This window comes from Brassica oleracea, chromosome C5 (assembly GCF_000695525.1).
Source record: "Brassica oleracea var. oleracea cultivar TO1000 chromosome C5, BOL, whole genome shotgun sequence".
In the NCBI taxonomy this organism is placed as follows: domain Eukaryota; kingdom Viridiplantae; phylum Streptophyta; class Magnoliopsida; order Brassicales; family Brassicaceae; genus Brassica; species Brassica oleracea.
The window spans coordinates 34,855,731-34,871,890 of NC_027752.1; the positions used below are offsets into that span (position 1 = coordinate 34,855,731).

The 16,160-nt window shown below is 39.4% G+C and overlaps 4 protein-coding genes across 6 annotated transcripts; 2 read left to right on the forward strand and 2 right to left on the reverse strand.

Moving 5' to 3' along the window:
- The first annotated feature begins 1,592 nt into the window (after positions 1-1,592).
- LOC106295638 (pre-mRNA-processing protein 40B) lies at positions 1,593-10,247 on the forward strand. 3 transcript variants are annotated; one of them, XM_013731595.1, is made up of 29 exons: positions 1,593-1,672; positions 2,136-2,274; positions 2,737-2,805; positions 2,894-3,217; positions 3,289-3,429; positions 3,515-3,591; positions 4,323-4,392; positions 5,010-5,062; positions 5,170-5,227; positions 5,320-5,657; positions 5,755-5,824; positions 5,906-6,025; positions 6,104-6,172; positions 6,240-6,317; positions 6,491-6,577; positions 6,667-6,701; positions 6,799-6,904; positions 7,244-7,324; positions 7,401-7,493; positions 7,565-7,618; positions 7,709-7,825; positions 7,917-8,015; positions 8,293-8,340; positions 8,410-8,502; positions 8,703-8,810; positions 8,908-8,972; positions 9,160-9,253; positions 9,397-9,672; positions 9,912-10,247. In XM_013731595.1, exons 2-29 carry the CDS (start codon positions 2,242-2,244, stop codon positions 10,035-10,037), a joined length of 2,982 nt encoding a protein of 993 aa, XP_013587049.1. In that variant the 5' UTR covers positions 1,593-1,672; positions 2,136-2,241; the 3' UTR covers positions 10,038-10,247. The 3 variants fall into 3 exon arrangements, with proteins under 3 accessions (XP_013587049.1, XP_013587051.1, XP_013587052.1); XM_013731597.1 differs by having other exon boundaries at positions 2,746-2,805; XM_013731598.1 differs by lacking the exons at positions 9,397-9,672; positions 9,912-10,247 and having other exon boundaries at positions 8,908-8,956; positions 9,160-9,233.
- A 661-nt stretch (positions 10,248-10,908) lies between these two features.
- LOC106343749 lies at positions 10,909-11,422 on the forward strand. Its single transcript, XM_013783046.1, has one exon. It carries the CDS (start codon positions 11,062-11,064, stop codon positions 11,257-11,259), a length of 198 nt encoding a protein of 65 aa, XP_013638500.1. The 5' UTR covers positions 10,909-11,061; the 3' UTR covers positions 11,260-11,422.
- Positions 11,423-11,501: 79 nt separating this feature from the next.
- LOC106343748 (uncharacterized protein DDB_G0284459) lies at positions 11,502-13,230 on the reverse strand. The gene is made up of 4 exons (XM_013783045.1): positions 13,113-13,230; positions 12,548-12,752; positions 12,319-12,367; positions 11,502-12,187 (listed from the first exon to the last, which is right to left on the reverse strand). Exons 1-4 carry the CDS (start codon positions 13,181-13,183, stop codon positions 11,682-11,684), a joined length of 831 nt encoding a protein of 276 aa, XP_013638499.1. The 5' UTR covers positions 13,184-13,230; the 3' UTR covers positions 11,502-11,681.
- Positions 13,231-13,591: 361 nt separating this feature from the next.
- LOC106296202 (magnesium transporter MRS2-3) lies at positions 13,592-15,862 on the reverse strand. Its single transcript, XM_013732283.1, has 6 exons — positions 15,402-15,862; positions 14,976-15,191; positions 14,764-14,892; positions 14,483-14,643; positions 14,164-14,398; positions 13,592-14,055 (listed from the first exon to the last, which is right to left on the reverse strand). The coding sequence occupies exons 1-6, from the start codon at positions 15,807-15,809 to the stop codon at positions 13,768-13,770; spliced, it is 1,437 nt and encodes a 478-aa protein (XP_013587737.1). The 5' UTR covers positions 15,810-15,862; the 3' UTR covers positions 13,592-13,767.
- Positions 15,863-16,160: the final 298 nt, after the last annotated feature.

Genomic DNA, 16,160 nt, shown 5'->3' on the forward strand with positions numbered 1-16,160 from the left:
GAAGTGCATTTGTTGAGTCGCATCCTTCTGGTTCTTGCAAGAAAGAAGTGGTTTTATTAGGTTCGGGAATTTTCTCAAGCAATGAGGGGATAGCTTTAAAATCAAAAAGTTGCAGCGCCAGAGGGAACCTATAACAAGCTGTTGACTGCTATTTCAAATGAAGGCGCATGACCGAAAGGGATTTATCCATTTTAAAAGGATCAGAAGGTTGAGGTGGTGTCAATCTAGACAGAGTGCTGACGAATGCCTCTCTCCCCCATGGATATTGAAGAAATGATCCGGTGTCTTCCAGCATCTCGACGTAAGCAGGCGTCACACGAAGAAGTTTGTGACCACAAACCAGGAGCCCATCTACAAGCGCAATGAGAGCTAGTGGCAACCGCTTCCACTCAGGAAGACTAGGCTGTTCAAGCATACGAAGAACATCTGGTACAGTCACGTCTTCATCTTCAGTTTCAAACAACTCTTTCCACATACGTCCAGGTGTGGCATCGATAGATTCTGACCCGTTTCCAACTTTTTCCCTTTCAGGCTCGCATTTCAGCCCCGTGATGTCTCCGAACTCACGCAGAGAAAAGCGTAGTGGCTTGTCTGCAAACAAGAACCAGAGCTCATATAGGCGCATCGTAACCAGCTGACGGCTGAGGAGAGAATGTACAAGTTTCGCAGAGTTTGAGCAGCGCGATACAGGTAAGTGGAACAGAGCTCCAAACTGACTTCCTAGCAGACAATTCATTTCAGGGGAGCCTCTTAGCAACTTCACTAACGATCCAATGATACTCGCCTTTGAATAGATGTTCAGTCGAGGTTTGCCAGGATAGCAATTACGTGCGAACAGTCTTTCCGGGAAAGTCGGCGTGGTGACAATAAATTCCGGCTCGGTGGATGCAGCTTCTTCTTGGTCGGTGGATGCAGGTTCCTCTAGTTCGGACTCCGTGCTAGATACTGAAATACAATGACCAAATCCAGACATTTACCCAACGCTTTATTTTTAAAAACTTTTTCCAAAGAATTTCACAGCGAAGCTTAGCGAAAGGAGATACCTGCATAACGAGACGCAGTTTTGTCTAGTCGGGGAATTTTCTTGGGATTTGCTTCTCTATCACTGGCGCATTGACTACGACTCACCCTCCACGAGGGCGTTACGCTGGAGGGGGATACCATGCCGATCTGGGTACAGTCGAGGGTGGTTCTTATGTGGGATTCTTCTTATGTTTGGTTCTCAATTGCAGTTGTTTAGAGGTGGTTCTGATATATTTTGATATTAGGGATGTTTTGGTTTTTCTAATTTCCTTCTTTTTTATTTTTTTATTAGGTCTTTTTTTGAATTTTTAAATAAAAAATCAAGAGGTGGCACGGTCGTAATATCAAGAACCACGCGCGCCCTCTATCGACATTTCACAAGTCTGGAAAAGGCGATTTGTCCAATTTGCTAATTTAAACTTGAGGTCGTCCAACTCCCTAATATCAAACTTGCAATTTGCCCAATTTGCAAATATTTCCTAATAATTACACGTTGGTAGGATTTTGGCCCAAAAAAACCTTATGGGTTGGAAGCCCATTTAGATACCAATTTATTTATTTCGATTTGTATTTACAACTTTTAATAATCTATCGCTATCGCGTGAAGTGTAGCTCCGTCGCTCTGAACTCGAGTCCTCGCCGGCGATTGGTAATCTTCTTCAATTTCGTTCTTCTCTTTCCCGAGAATCGTACCTTTTCCTTAGGAAGCGTTTTTTGAATACTGAGATTTGATTAAAATCAACTGAGCAGTGTTTGTAGGTTTGATTATCTGATTAGGGTTTGGTGATCAGTGCGTGTCTTCTGAGTAGAATTTGATTGAATGATTTCGTTTCTACTCTCGTTTCCGTATATTTTAGTTGTAATCTGCTAGACTGAAAACCCTAGAGTTGAAAACTTCATCCTCCTGATTAATTTCGATTTTATGATGTATAGTAGAAGTTGTGAACTTGTTTTGAATCACTCTGCATATACATATGTTTGCTGAGACTTGCTTGAATGTCGTGCCTTTTTAATGTATTGGGGAGGTAACGTCGTTGTAGGCTATCTTAGATATCCTATCATTGAACTTTAGAAGACAAGGGTATGACTGTTTGTTTGTGGTTGTGGTACAGGTGTGCGTAGCTTTCTTTTCCATTTTTTTCAACTGAGCTTACAGAGAGCAAATACAGCCAGATTCTGTTGTTTCTTTGGTGGCAGTGAGGGTCATACTGCTGGAGGATGGCTAATAACCCCCACTATCCTGGCATTCAGGTAGGCCTAGGATTAAACTATTGAGTATCTGTATTATTTTCCTTCTTTGTGTTTTGTATTTTGCGCTCTCTTCCTTGTGAGGCTGCTGGTTGTATTGAATTTTATGATGTTTTGAGTTTCATTGGCGCCTTTAACTTGGTTGGTGTATGATGAATAAAATTGATGAGCTTGTTTTCAAATGAGAGAGATCATGTTTTCCTTACTGTTTCTCCTGTCATCGCTTGGATATGAACTTAAAATGCGACTTCTACAAAATTAAGCATTAAGGTGCTCTTGATATCAGTTTTATACTCTTTCCCCCCCACTCTCTCCCTGGAGCAGAGCTTTTTGTCATCTGAGTTTTGTTATTTGATAGTTTAGCCCATTTAAACAAGATGCGAATGGATTTACATATGTTTTTATTCTTGATATTATTTTTCTAAATGTATATCTAATTAGCATTTGTTTTTTTGTCTTGAAAAGCCATTCCAGCATCCGAATGCCAGTTCCATAAATTTACCCCGAGGCTTTGCTCCATCCATGAATTTTCAGGTAATGTTGTATGTATTCTATGTTTGTGAAGACTGTTTATTAGCTCAACCCTTAACTTACGTGGAGATTTTTTTTTTCTTTATGCCAGCATCGTCCTCCCATTCAAGCTCCGCAGTCCGAGCAAGTTGCTCATTTGGCTTCTCAAAACTTTCAATATGTTGGGCGAGGCGGCACAACGATGAACAACGGATTTCCACCTCAATCTTATGCGCCTCAGTTACTACAATCAATGCACCATTCGCTTGAAAGACCTAGCCAATCAAATCAGGTGCAACATATGCCACTAGGACATCCGTCTCTAATTTCACAGCCAAATGTGTCAGTTGCCTCCGGTACCTTCTTGCCGGAGCCTTACGTACAAACTTCAGATATTAATATGAATGGTGGCCCTAGGGCACTCTTTTCTCATCAGGTAAGGAATGAAGCGATTTTTGCAGTTATATTTACATAATATCTTGAGTGCCTAACTTTGTGAATAAACAGAGTGCCACATCTTTCGGACATCTGAGGGCACCAACTCAAGTCACTGGACCAAGCAGTCATAGTCAGGCACAACAAAGTGCACCTATCAGCCAGGATAATGCACCATCTTCTATAATGAATCCAACATTTGTACATCCAAAGGTTAGTACCATGTCTTTTATTGTAACTACCTTCTGTACTGTTTCTGGTTACAACGTTAATCTATGTTTTCTTTTGCGCCTTGAAGGTAGCTTCTTCTCAACCTATACCTTTTCAAGAGGCTGCAACAGATTGGGTTGAGCATACCTCGGCGGATGGACGGAGGTAAGAATTATAAGTTTGTGACATTTGTTTCTCATTTCCTTCTCTTTCGGTTGTTTTACTTGCGTTTTCACATACGGTGCGAAGCTAAAATATTGACATTCAAAGGCGATAAACTGCTGGCAACTGGAAACCACCCAATAAGTTTGTGCGATATTTTGTGAAATTGCTTCCATGTTTTATTAGTTCAGATGATATTTTCCTTAATAATTGGATTTATGGAACTGTTTGTTCTGCTTGCTTTTTTTTTTATTATTTTAATTTGTTAGCTTGTACTTTTGATTCTCTGAATTCGGTAAAAACTTGCTAGTTCTGTTAAATGTATTGGTATGTGATCTGCTCACTCACTGAAATTCTCTCTTGCTTTCTTTTACACAAATTATATCCAGTGCTTGTCATTCATATTGATAATATGTTGCTTGCTTGATCATGAAATCGTAGATATCTATGGGTTTTGTGTGCTAAAAATCGCAGGATTTACTGGCTGGGCAACCGCATTTCCTCTCCTTTTTGCTGATGATAAAGTGTTTGCTGTTTGCTGTTCGTTGTTTTATGTTTTGTCTCTATTTCCTGATGATTCATTGTCCTGTACCTTTTGCAACCATTAATGTATTTCCTAAACTGATGGCCCAATTGTGCTCATCATTTAACTTGTGGAATAAATTATTTTAGCTCCATGTTTCCCGGTGTATCAAGTATATTGTGTGTGACGTTGAGTTTTTGCTTGTTATTAGATATTTTTTCAACAAGAAGACGAAGCAGTCCACTTGGGAGAAGCCTGTTGAGTTGATGACTCTATTTGAGGTGGTGAATCTCATCTTTTTGTATTTAATTTTGGTCCTTTAAAATCACACGATGTCCTGCAAGCTTGAGAAAGCTTAAAGAACTGAAGTTTTAGGAATGCTCTCCTGGTTTGGATTTTTAAAGCTGCATTGTGCTTTGTCATTCCATGTACTGCATTCCATGTACTGCTTATGAGTAGCCATTTCACCTTGGTTGGAGGTAGACATGTAAGATGAATGTAAGATGAGTTTCTATCTGAAATTGCCAATGGCGCAAGCTTGTGTATAGGTGGTAGGGTTACATAATAGTGATAACGTTGAAATTCTGTGGAGTTTTTACATTTTCTCATTTTCTGCTGACATAAGTGATTAGAGATATAGTTCATGACTAATGGAGAAGCTCTCTTAACCTATGGATAACTTTCTGTGTATATTTCTTTTGGCTTTAAGATATTTTGAATGAGAACAATTGTGAATATTCGTCATGGTTATTAATTATTATCATTACCCTCTTATGTTTTGCTCTGGTGAACTGGATCGTTACCCTTTCCCCCTTTGTTCTTTTGTGATCTGAAGCAATGATAACCAAAATTGTATAGGTATATAGCTAATGTATATAATGTGAATACCCTGTTACAGAGAGCAGATGCAAAAACTGACTGGAAAGAACATTCAAGTCCTGATGGAAGAAAGTGAGTATGGAACTAAAGGTCTTCTTTCACTAGCAAACAACTGATGAACGAGAAACATCTCATTCTATAGCTATGTTGAATCTCTTTCTAATTTGATATGGTTGCAGGTATTATTATAATAAGGTTACCAAGCAATCAACATGGACAATGCCTGAGGAGATGAAGGTTTCTCTTAAGTCAATTTATTGTCTCATTTTCTGAGTTCTGATTTCTAATTTCTCAGTTCCCATTGTGAAATTTTAAAATCTTTTCGCCAGATTGCTCGTGAACTAGCAGAAAATGCATCTGTTCAAGGGCTGCATGCAGAAGGCGTTGTTCATGCTTCTAAGGTGCTGTCTCGTTCTGATACAGCATCGACTGCAGCTCCGGCTGGTTTACCAAGCCAAACATCATCTACACTTCCAACATCTGATACCAGTGAGAAACTAGCTCTTACTTCTGATTGGGAGCAGGCAGCGTCAGTTCCTGGAAGCTCTTCCCCGGTCGAAAATGTTGATCAAGTTCAGGCAATTGCAGATAAAACATCAGAACTGTGTGATACTGCAAAAACTGATAATCCTTCTGCCACTGTGATGATAACTTCTGCTGCTACATTGTACTAAGCAATTTTATCTCCCTTTCGCTCTAGTTCCATTTTAGTGTTAGTTGTGAGAATCATGTGCTAAATAGTTTTGCATTAACTATCCGTGTAGGGTTGACAAGGAAACAGTATCAACCGAGAACAGTGGAAATGCAGATGACGTGTCAGCTAAAAACACAAATGTACTTGAAGCTAAGCCCTATTTCTTGTTAGCATGCTTTTCCCCTGTATCTGTTTATCACAATTGTTCATCTGCTGTCCAGCAAGGTAGTGGGACTGGACCAGAGGAAAGCCAAAAACATGTGGTGGAAAATGAAAGAGTTGACAGTCAGTCGGAAGGAAAACAGATTCATCAAGAGAATTTTTCTTATACCAACAAATCGGTATGATTGGTTTCATGTCCATAAGTGATATTCCTGGTCATATCTGTCTGAATATATTAATTTTACTTTATTATATAGGAAGCTGTGGATGTCTTCAAATCACTTTTGAAATCTGTCAATGTTGGATCTGACTGGACATGGGAGCAGGTAGTACAATTTTCCTATTAGTTGTCCTTTGAGATTGGCGCTGAATGTTTACATGGTTCTGCCACAGGCCATGAGAGAAATAATTAATGATAGAAGATACGGGGTTTTGAGGACTCTTGGAGAGCGGAAGCAAGCCTTCAATGAGGTTACTTCTTTTTACCATATACCCTACAAATAGCAAAATAATTTATCATTAGTTGTGATGTTTAGGTGTAATACATTCAAATCCTCTTGACGTTTTGAACAGTTATGCTTAAGCAGTACATCTGGTCATAAATGTTAATTGCGCTTTGTTGGAACTTTTTTGCTGTGGTTCAGTTTCTAGCTCAAATGAGAAAAGCAGCAGAGGAGGAAAAGATAGCAAGACAGCTAAAACGATATGAAGATTTTAGAAGGATGTTAGAGGTAAGTTTCAGGTTTGCTGCTGCCTTTTCTTTTTGAGCAATCTCAGGCTACTCCGTACCGTTGATCATCTTGTGGACATTGGTTACCAGGAATGCGTGGAGCTTACTCCTTCTACTCGGTGGAGGTTTGTTCTCCAGCATAATTCTGATTCCTATTTCCCCCTCTACGAGAACTCTTGCAGTGCGATTTAAATTGTGATATAATGTTCCTTCTCTATCCAGCAAGGCTGTGACTATGTTGGAAGACGATGAGCGTTTCAAAGTTGTTGAACGAGAAAAAGACCGTCGTAATATTTTTGAAGATCATATCAGTGACTTAAAGGAGAAGGTACTGTATGGTGTATTCATTATTGATTCTTGTGTTGGTCGGAAGTAACTGCCTATTTTGTTTCCCCATCTCTTCTCTGTAAATATGCATGCATTTTTGACATTAGTTTTCATCCGGAGAAAATTTTCATCGAGTGTTCTTTTTAGACTTCTTAGTTATAATCAAAATTTGATCATTCATTTGACACCTAAAACATGTTCAATGTTAACTATATACAAGTGTTACCCTCTATGTGCGTTTTTAGCTTTGCGAGGACCAATTATCAAATTGTTCTAATGTGTTCAAGGACCTGATCTTTGGTTTGTGTTCCGTTGTTCTATATGTGGTTGATTCTGTAAGGAGCGGTTGAAAGCTTTTGAGGATCGCAAGCGGAACATTGTTGAATACAGGAGATTTTTGGAATCTTGCAATTTCATTAAGGTGATTATCCCTCTTCATTTCTTATCTCCCACACTATCTTGTGCTAATTCATTCCGACTCTCTCTTTTTTTTTCAGCCTAATAGCCAATGGCGCAAAGTTCAGGACCGTTTAGAAGTGGATGAAAGATGTTCACGTCTTGAGAAAATTGATCAGCTAGAAATATTTCAGGTCAGTTCATTCTTAATTGATCAGGAACTATCTGTCAAATCCACACTCAGCTAATTCAAAGTGCTGTACAGGAGTATCTGCGCGATCTGGAGAGAGAAGAAGAGGAGAGAAAGAAGATACAGAAGGTACTTGGATACTAGAAATCTTTCGTATTTGACATCTCTTTGTTTGTTTTATCGACATTACCTCATTATATTGGCCATTCATGACAACAGGAAGAACTAAAAAAAGCAGAGCGAAAGCATCGTGATGAGTTCCGTGGTCTGATAGATGAACATATTGCTACAGGAGAGCTTACTGCCAAAACTAGTTGGCGTGATTATTTAGTGAAGGTTAAAATTAAATAGGGTGTGACACAGAATAACTATTTCATTTCATGTATTGAACTAACGGTTTTGATACGAAACGGATCCTGCATCGCAGGTCAAAGATTTACCAGTATATTTAGCAATTGCATCGAACTCCTCTGGCGCTACACCAAAAGAGTTATTTGAAGATGCTGTTGAGGATTTGAAAAGAAAGGTACTAGATCCTTTTCATTGGTCGTGTTTTTTTTATATTTTTCAAGATATCATGAAAGCAACCGTGATATCAAAACGATGAGCAAAGACGGTAACTTGTATCATTGTGTAGTCATAGTAGCATTATTTTTATTGGTTTATGAGTAGTGGGTGCACACAAAAAAAAGAGTAGTGGGTTCTTCTGCTTCCGTCTCTTGTTTGTTTCCTTTCTTTCTTTTTATGGCCCTCAATTCCTGAGTTAATCATCTGTTACATATTACGCGTTTTGGTCTTCACAGTACCACGAGCTCAAATCTCAGATAAAGGACGTATTGAAGCTGAGAAAGGTACGTGTTTTCTTTCTCTAAGGATTTGTGGATTTTATTGGTGTTTTGATCTCATCGTTTTCCTTCCAGGTAACGTTATCCACTGGATCAACGTTTGATGAGTTCAGAGTCTCAGTTTCTGAGGGTATCGGTTCCCCATCTATTCCTGACTTTAAACTGAAGGTCTGTAGTTATTTTCCTCGACTTTTATTTTTTTTCATGGTAGTTCCAGATGATGTGAGAAGATATGATAATTGTCTTCTTGCTTCTTAATACATAGAATAATACAAAGGAACTCACTTCACTGCCACCATATTCTTTATTTACCGTCAGAGTCTCGTTGGATATGACTTCAAACTAAATGTTTTGGTGATGCTTCGCAGTTAGTGTTTGGTGATTTGCTGGAAAGAGCAAAGGAGAAGGAAGAGAAGGAAGCCAGAAAACAGACTCGGAATACTGAAAAATTGGTGGATATGCTTCGCTCCTTCAAGGTATTGAATATAGTTTGGTCTGATCCTTTATAATATGTGATGGGTGAACTTCTGGGTCCTGGTTTTGTTTTCGCCCTGATTATTAGTTTTGGTGCAGTATATAACTGCCTCTTCATCCTGGGAGGATTCTAAGCATCTTGTTGAAGGTACTGAAAAATTCCGGTACGTTTCATTTACTCTTAACCCTTCATGGCCGAGCCCATGACTGGACCCTGTTTTCTGCTATATTCCACACCCTTCTCAAATCTCAGGAGAATTGGGTCTTTCCTACCTAGTACGGTTCTTATATAACCGTTGAACATGTATTTTAAATCTAATCACCAGTTACATGTTTCCTCGTTGTATATAGTACCATAGGGGACGAGAGCTTCCGGAAGAAGACATTCGAGGATTACGTTTCGCACCTGAAAGAGCAAGCAAAAAGGATCAAACAGAACAAGAAGGTAATGGTAGTTTTGTGTCTACGAAAAAAGTTTGCTCGAGTCGAGCATCTTACCAGTTTTGGTGCTATCATAACTACATGCTAACATACTTCAACTATTGGTTATAGATGATTCAGCTATTACGTACTGTTTTATTATTACAGGAACATGTTAGAGAGGAACATGACAGGGAGAAGGATAAATACGGAAGAGAGAAGGAGAGAGTGAGAGAAAGAGACAGTAGAGATCATCGTAAGCAAAGTTCAGCTGATAATTACAACCATGACGTGGACGAACTCCATGGAAAAGAACGTAGAAGATCGGGAAGAGATAGCCACAGTAGACATCGAGAAAGACATACTAGTGTGAAGGAAAATGAGGCAGACCATTACAAAGAATCTCATAAAGCTGGTCGTGGCCATAAGGAATCAAGACAACAGGTACACTTCTTCACTTTGTTGCCTTTTTCCCAAGGGTGAGATACATAAAAAATCGTAGTATAGAGTACCTTTGGTGTAGACTGTTGTATAGTATGATTTGATAAGCCTACTTTTTGGAATCAGCAATTGACTGTAGTTTGGCTGCAGAGGTGCTTCTAGTGAAATCAGTTTAGAGCTAGGTTCCAAAACCATTTGACATATAGTTAATTGCTAAGCTTCTTAGACTCTTGAAATTGCAGCGAGGTTTGGTGCTGGAAGCCGAGGATGAAGGAAGGGAAAAGCGGCGTAGAAAAGGAGAGAGTGAGCAAACAAAGCGTGCGGAAAAGGAAGAGGAGCTTGAAGATGGAGAATGTGGTAGGTACTAAAGTATCTACTACTCCCATCAATGAGAGATGTTAGGCTTCTAATTTGCTTGGGTTGAGTTTCTTGAACCCGTTAAACTATTTTGTCACAAAAAATTATCTTGCCGAGCTGCAGCTTTAACGTAACCAGAGATGGATGAGTAGGACGTAGGAGTTATACCTTGTTTCATTACCGTTTTTGTTGAATTTATATATATCCTCTTGGGTTGAAAACTGAAACTACAAATATGGTCTAGTGTGGCGTTATCAAGGTTCCGGTTGATATAATTCACTTGGGAAGACTATTGCAATATGAAGATAATACCAATCCTAATAACTTTTCAGTTAATTAGAAATGAACAACAAATTGAGATATTTTATTTTTAAAGCTGCATTTGAGATATTTGGTCATTTGATGTGAGCATTAAAAAAAAAAAACTGATAGTGACCATTGATGGTTACTTGGTTAGGGTCTTCTCGTCCATGAATATATAATATATACACTTTAATTCGTCTTTCCTAGTTTTATTTTTATTATCTTTGCATGTTTTCTAACCGTTTCATAGAGATCAGGTATAAACCGTATTATTATATACGTCTGGATAAAGACAAGACAGCTCTCATGCACTAAATGCATGCAGCATCTCATTGTACCACAATTTTATTATCCCATGTGAACGCAGACGAAGAAGAAAAAATGATAAGATATTCTTTTTTTGTTGCGTGTGTAAATGTATTATATAGTTAATGTGGTTGTTGAGCAAAGCCAAAGTGATAACAAATCGTAGTTGACTAATCAAATGTTAAAAAAGTCAAATAAAGACAAGCAGTGGCAAATCTCGAAAATATATCAACCTCAAAGCCCTGTTTCCCACGTTATGTTCCATAAATACCAAAACAAGTTTCGAGGGTAAAGAACTCCAAGCAGCAGCGTAACGTTTGTTTTTTACAGTAAAAAAAACGCAGGAATATATGTCTTGAGGAGCTGCAAGTACAAAATCTCCAATCTTAGTGAAACAGAAAGAATCGAGAAGGGGAAGTAGGGGTGATGATGGGATTACACTTGGAGAGCTTGGTGGAGACGATAAAGTCAAAGGTGAGCTTGCTAAAGAAGAAGAAAAAGAAATCATACATCAAGATGGATAAAAGCAGCAGCGTCAGGGTCGAGATCCGTCGTAAGAAGACCAGAGATCTCATCAATAAGACTTTGAAGGTTGCTGATCGTCCTGGCCAACGAGCTCTTTGATGATAAACCTTTTTCTCAGATTTTTGCATATCGTTTCTGTTTTTTTCGTTTTGTGATTCAGGGAGATTTGTATTCAGGATATCAAGTAAATGTATACATATAGTTTCTGGAAATAAATAGAAGAAAAAAATATGTAAACTTATAAGATGATTCGTTCATGATTGATCGATGAAACATGAACAAAATATAGTAAAAAATTGATTTGGTTGTTGTAGATTCTTGAGTCTGTCTTACTTGTATCCAAGAATAATCCGGTTTACAGTGTTTAATACCGGTTCTGTTGAAACAGATGAGTCTTTGCTGGAAAATAGAACAGAGTTTTCATTATATAAACTCAGAGATTATCTTCTACACTTGCAAAACTAAGACATTAACAAGTTTGGATGCAAATCCACACCAAGAAACATGACAATATTCAAGCTTTAAGAAGAAGACAACAAAGCTTCGACCTTTGCAATCTGTTCTTCCTCGTTGGCTGTAGCAGGACTCTTGTTCGCCTCCTCGTACAAGTCATGGTCCCATTTCTTCTCAGCCCTTGTCCAGCTTCCATTTAACCCAGTTCGTCCATTTCTGTTGAATCCATCTCTATCAGTTCGGTAACTCTGTCTGCTTCCATCATCTCTGTTCCACACCCTGTCTCTTCCCGTTGCTGGTCTCTCATTGTTGCTCCTCCAGTTTCTCTCGTTCTGTCTGCGATTGTTTAGGTTTGTGTCTTTTGCATCCTCAGTTCTTGTTCTGTTTGTATTGTTCCTAGATTCCCCTGGAATCTTCTTCTCCCTGAAGGCAGGGCGTTTCCTGGAGAGTGCTCCTTTGATGTCGTCACTCTCATGGAACCTGTCGTGTCGCCAGGTGCTTTTGTCTTGGTCTCTACGATCATCTCCAGCTCTTCGACTGCTCTGATCTCTTGAACCTCTCCATGATCCTCTCTCTTAAAACATTTAAAGCAAATAAAATGATCATAAGACTAACTCTTTTGCCATTGCCAGTACATAGATTAAGACATATATACTTGTTGAAAAGAAGAATAGGAACAAAAAGAGTTATTCTGAGGAAAGTTACCAGAAGTGGGTCTTCTGTCATCTCTCCCAGTAGTACGACGAACATCATGCTGTTATAAGACACGCACAGGCAAGCCAAAGATTACATCTATCTGAGCATTAGAAGGCAAATTCATATTAAAAGTTTTAGCCTTTTCAATTGGTAATAATGCAGACTCACAAAGATTCCATATACTTGATTAATAGTAATTATTATCAAATGGAAGACGATAATAAAGAGCATCTGAAACCTGATGGTATGGTCTAGAACGAAGCCCTTCAGAAAGATGGGGAGCTTGTTTGGTCGTCTCAGAGTGCTTCTTTTCACCATCTTTTCTGAAACCCTGAGTATCAGGCTCCAGTGGCACAGCATCTCTCAGGGTCTGGCGTGGTTTCTCATATGTGTCAGTACCACCAAGTTCTTCAGGTTTCCCATCTCTCCTGGACCTCTTAGGGCTAAAGAACAAAACATAAACACGATCGTTTGTGAAACTAGTAATAATAATACTAGAAAAAGGGAAAGGGATTATAAGCTCTAGTAAGATTGATTGCTGAAGAACTGGCTAGAGAAATAATAATACTAAGAATAGTCCATTAAGTTTCTCAAAAAAATGTTACCAAATCAACTACTTGAGTTAAAAAAAAAAAGAGTGCAACTTTGAATTTCTCTTGTTCATACTGCAATTTTAGTCAATTTTAAAGCGTAATACAAAACAATCACTCCCAACATCAAACAACAATATTTTCAACAACAATTCGTCTGCATTTTCGATTGTCAGATCCGACAAGTGGAGGCTAGAGAGTGAAGAGGCAGACCTGGATTCGCGATCGAATATAGAACGATCTCGTTTGGACTCTGAATCTCTGCTCTCTCGCCTTGATGACATGTTTCTCTTCTCTTCTCCCTGCAATCCAACAGCAAATATCAAAGAGATTGTTTTTAGGGCTTATACTCTACATCTCCTCAATCTTTCATTTTACCCCCTTGTTTTTCTTCAACCATCAGAAAAAGCCCCTTAAGTTACAAAGTCTTACAGAAACCCCCAGTCGTTTCCAATGCTAAATTAAACCGGAAATTCCGTTTTCTCTGATTAGCCTTTGTCTGGCCGATTGATTAATTTAATACCATGAGATGACATTCAAAGTTCAAACGTAGTTCCATTTACGTTAACATTTTAGCTATTTCACAATCAACTAAAGAATCTTGTTTAGAATGGTTTAAGATTATGTGTTCATTTATACAAACATAAAACAACCAAAACTAAACTTTTATGCATTTTCAAAATCTTGCCAAGAAGAAAATCATGTAATGTAATTTCCAATTTGCTCTGTTTTACAATTTAACTATGCAAATATAGTAACGGCCATTATTCTCAATAATAGAAAATTAAAATCCCATAAAATAATCTCATTAGTGTACAAATATTTTGGCAAGAAACATCATTCTTCCCAATATGTTTTGTTGGTTGAGTCATTCAAGCAAGCGCTTCTGCTTCCACCACCCGATGGCACCAACATAGAGGAATATACTCCCGATAAAACCTCCAATCACAGTCCACGCGAATCTCGTGGGACCAGCTTTCTCATCCTTGAACAGCTCTATGTTAATGTTCATCCCGAACACTCCAGCCACAGCGATAAACGCACTCATCACCAGAGTTGCTGTCGTTAGCATCACACCCATTTGCAGCAGATGATTCTGTTTGTCATCTAGCATTATATTGATGTAATCCTCTGTATCATCCACGTACTCCCTTAGCTTTTGTACATTCAAACAACACAACAGCACAGTTATATAAGATGAAACATCATCACCTGCCGAGAGTGTGTCTGATGATAAGTACTAAAGCAACTGTGTATTACTTACTGTTGATAGTTTGTTCAGTGTACCATCGATCTGCACGAAATATGCTTCCAGAAGCATTTCAAGTTCTTCCACGTCGAACTTGTTGGTCATGGCACTCCTGGTTGAGCTAGTATGAGTCCCACGGCTGTTTCTGCTAAGTGCGCTATGAGTACTCATAAGAAGATCGTGGGCGTCATTATTTGCTCGAAGGTAGCTTTCATCTCTGTTAGACTCCGAAGCAGATTCCGCAGGAAGCCTGGAAGGTTATGGTAAAAACGGAAGATGTTAAACTTAAATCAGAACAGTCGAAGGTAGTAAGTTTAGAAAGTCTGGTGCATGCCTGTCATCCTCATCTCCTTCAGGAAGATCAACCTCGACAGTATCGCTCTCGTTCATAGAGGAAGCTGACGAATTCTCAAGTTTCTGAGCTAACTTCTCTGTAAGATACATCTCAGCCATATCTTCATCGTCGTCTAGCAGATGTTCTAGCTCGTCCCTAACCTAGATCAAGTGAAGAGCGAGAAGGGTTTAGTTACCTCTTAGGATCACAACTTAGAGGAAACAAGAAGTGTATTAATCATAAGATCAAATTGAGCTAATGGAAAGTCTGAATCATAACACCTTCTGAACACGTCCAGTTATTGCAACAAGCCTGCTCTTAATCTGTCGAACCCGCTCCAAGTTGAGGGTACTGATCTTCGAAGTAAGCTTATCCAAGGCTGGATGAGCCTCTAACTCCAATCTTACGGCCTACAATTAGAGAAGAATAAATGGAAATACCACAGAATATAAGTAAAATGCTCGGAGCCTTAACCATAAGAGCATATATATACCTCACTTTCCAAACTGCTGGATGCAGCTTCAAGACAAGCTTCAAGAGCAACAAACTCAAAAGGAAGAACCTTGGATCCATCTTGATTCTCAAGGCTTTGCTTCGCATCCTTCTTGGCTTCATCCCCTTGTTCCCCAAATAATAATGGCGTCCCATCTCCTCCTCCTTGCGCTTGATCCATACTCATACGAGTCTCTCCCTCATAGTTCTCTTCCTCCTTCACACAACACATACAAAGAAACCAGAGAGTAGTTACTATCTATAACTTAACAATCATCATCTTCAATATAACATCACCATTGCATACATCAAAACGTCTAATTACGGCACTAATCATCTATAAAACGGCTTAACAATTTCTTGAACATTGACTCAAACAATACAATCATTAGGCATAAGTTTCCAAACCCTAATTTTCCACGACTACCTTAGGCTTAGTAGCGCGATAGTGACAGAGAATCCTCCTCTGCAACTCATCGATAAACGGCGCCACAGAAGGATCCTTCGAGTTAAGCAGCAAAACCTCCTGAGCCGTGATGATCGCCTTGATATGCTCCAGATTGATCACAATCGCTCTCTCTCTACCCAGAACAGTCGACGGATACGACAGGAGCGGATCGAGGATCCGAAGATCTCGCGCCGGTAGCCCCGTTCGCCGCATGATGGCGTGTTTGCCGACTTCCGTCGTCTGCGCCTGGCCTCTCGAGCAGAGCACCAGCCATGTCCTCACGCCCACGCCTTTCTTCCGGGCGCCGGCCGGGTACGTCGGCGTCGGTTGGCCGGTGATCGGCGTGGATGGATTCGTCTCGAAATCTTCCGGCCTAGGGCCTCTCATGGCGGCGTTACGATGATTGTGATGATCAGTGTGAAGTTCCGATGGCGATGATTCTGAAATTGGGAATCATTAATAAATCGGCTCGTCAGCCAAACCGGTTAGAATCGGTTGAAGAAACCGGTTTTGTAGTTTTCTCCCAGCATAAAACCGGTTGTAGCGTTTCCACAAAACCGAACCGCGGTGAAGAGTTTGTTTTTTTCTTTTGCTTTTAACAGTTTACGGTGGGTGAGACGACTTTTAACTGGCGAGTTGAAAATTTTTGAGACAGAAATATTCTTTGAAATTTGTAGTAAAATATCCCTTCAGCTAATGTGATTTCCATGAGGGTTCGGTGCAGGGGCGGAGTTAGAG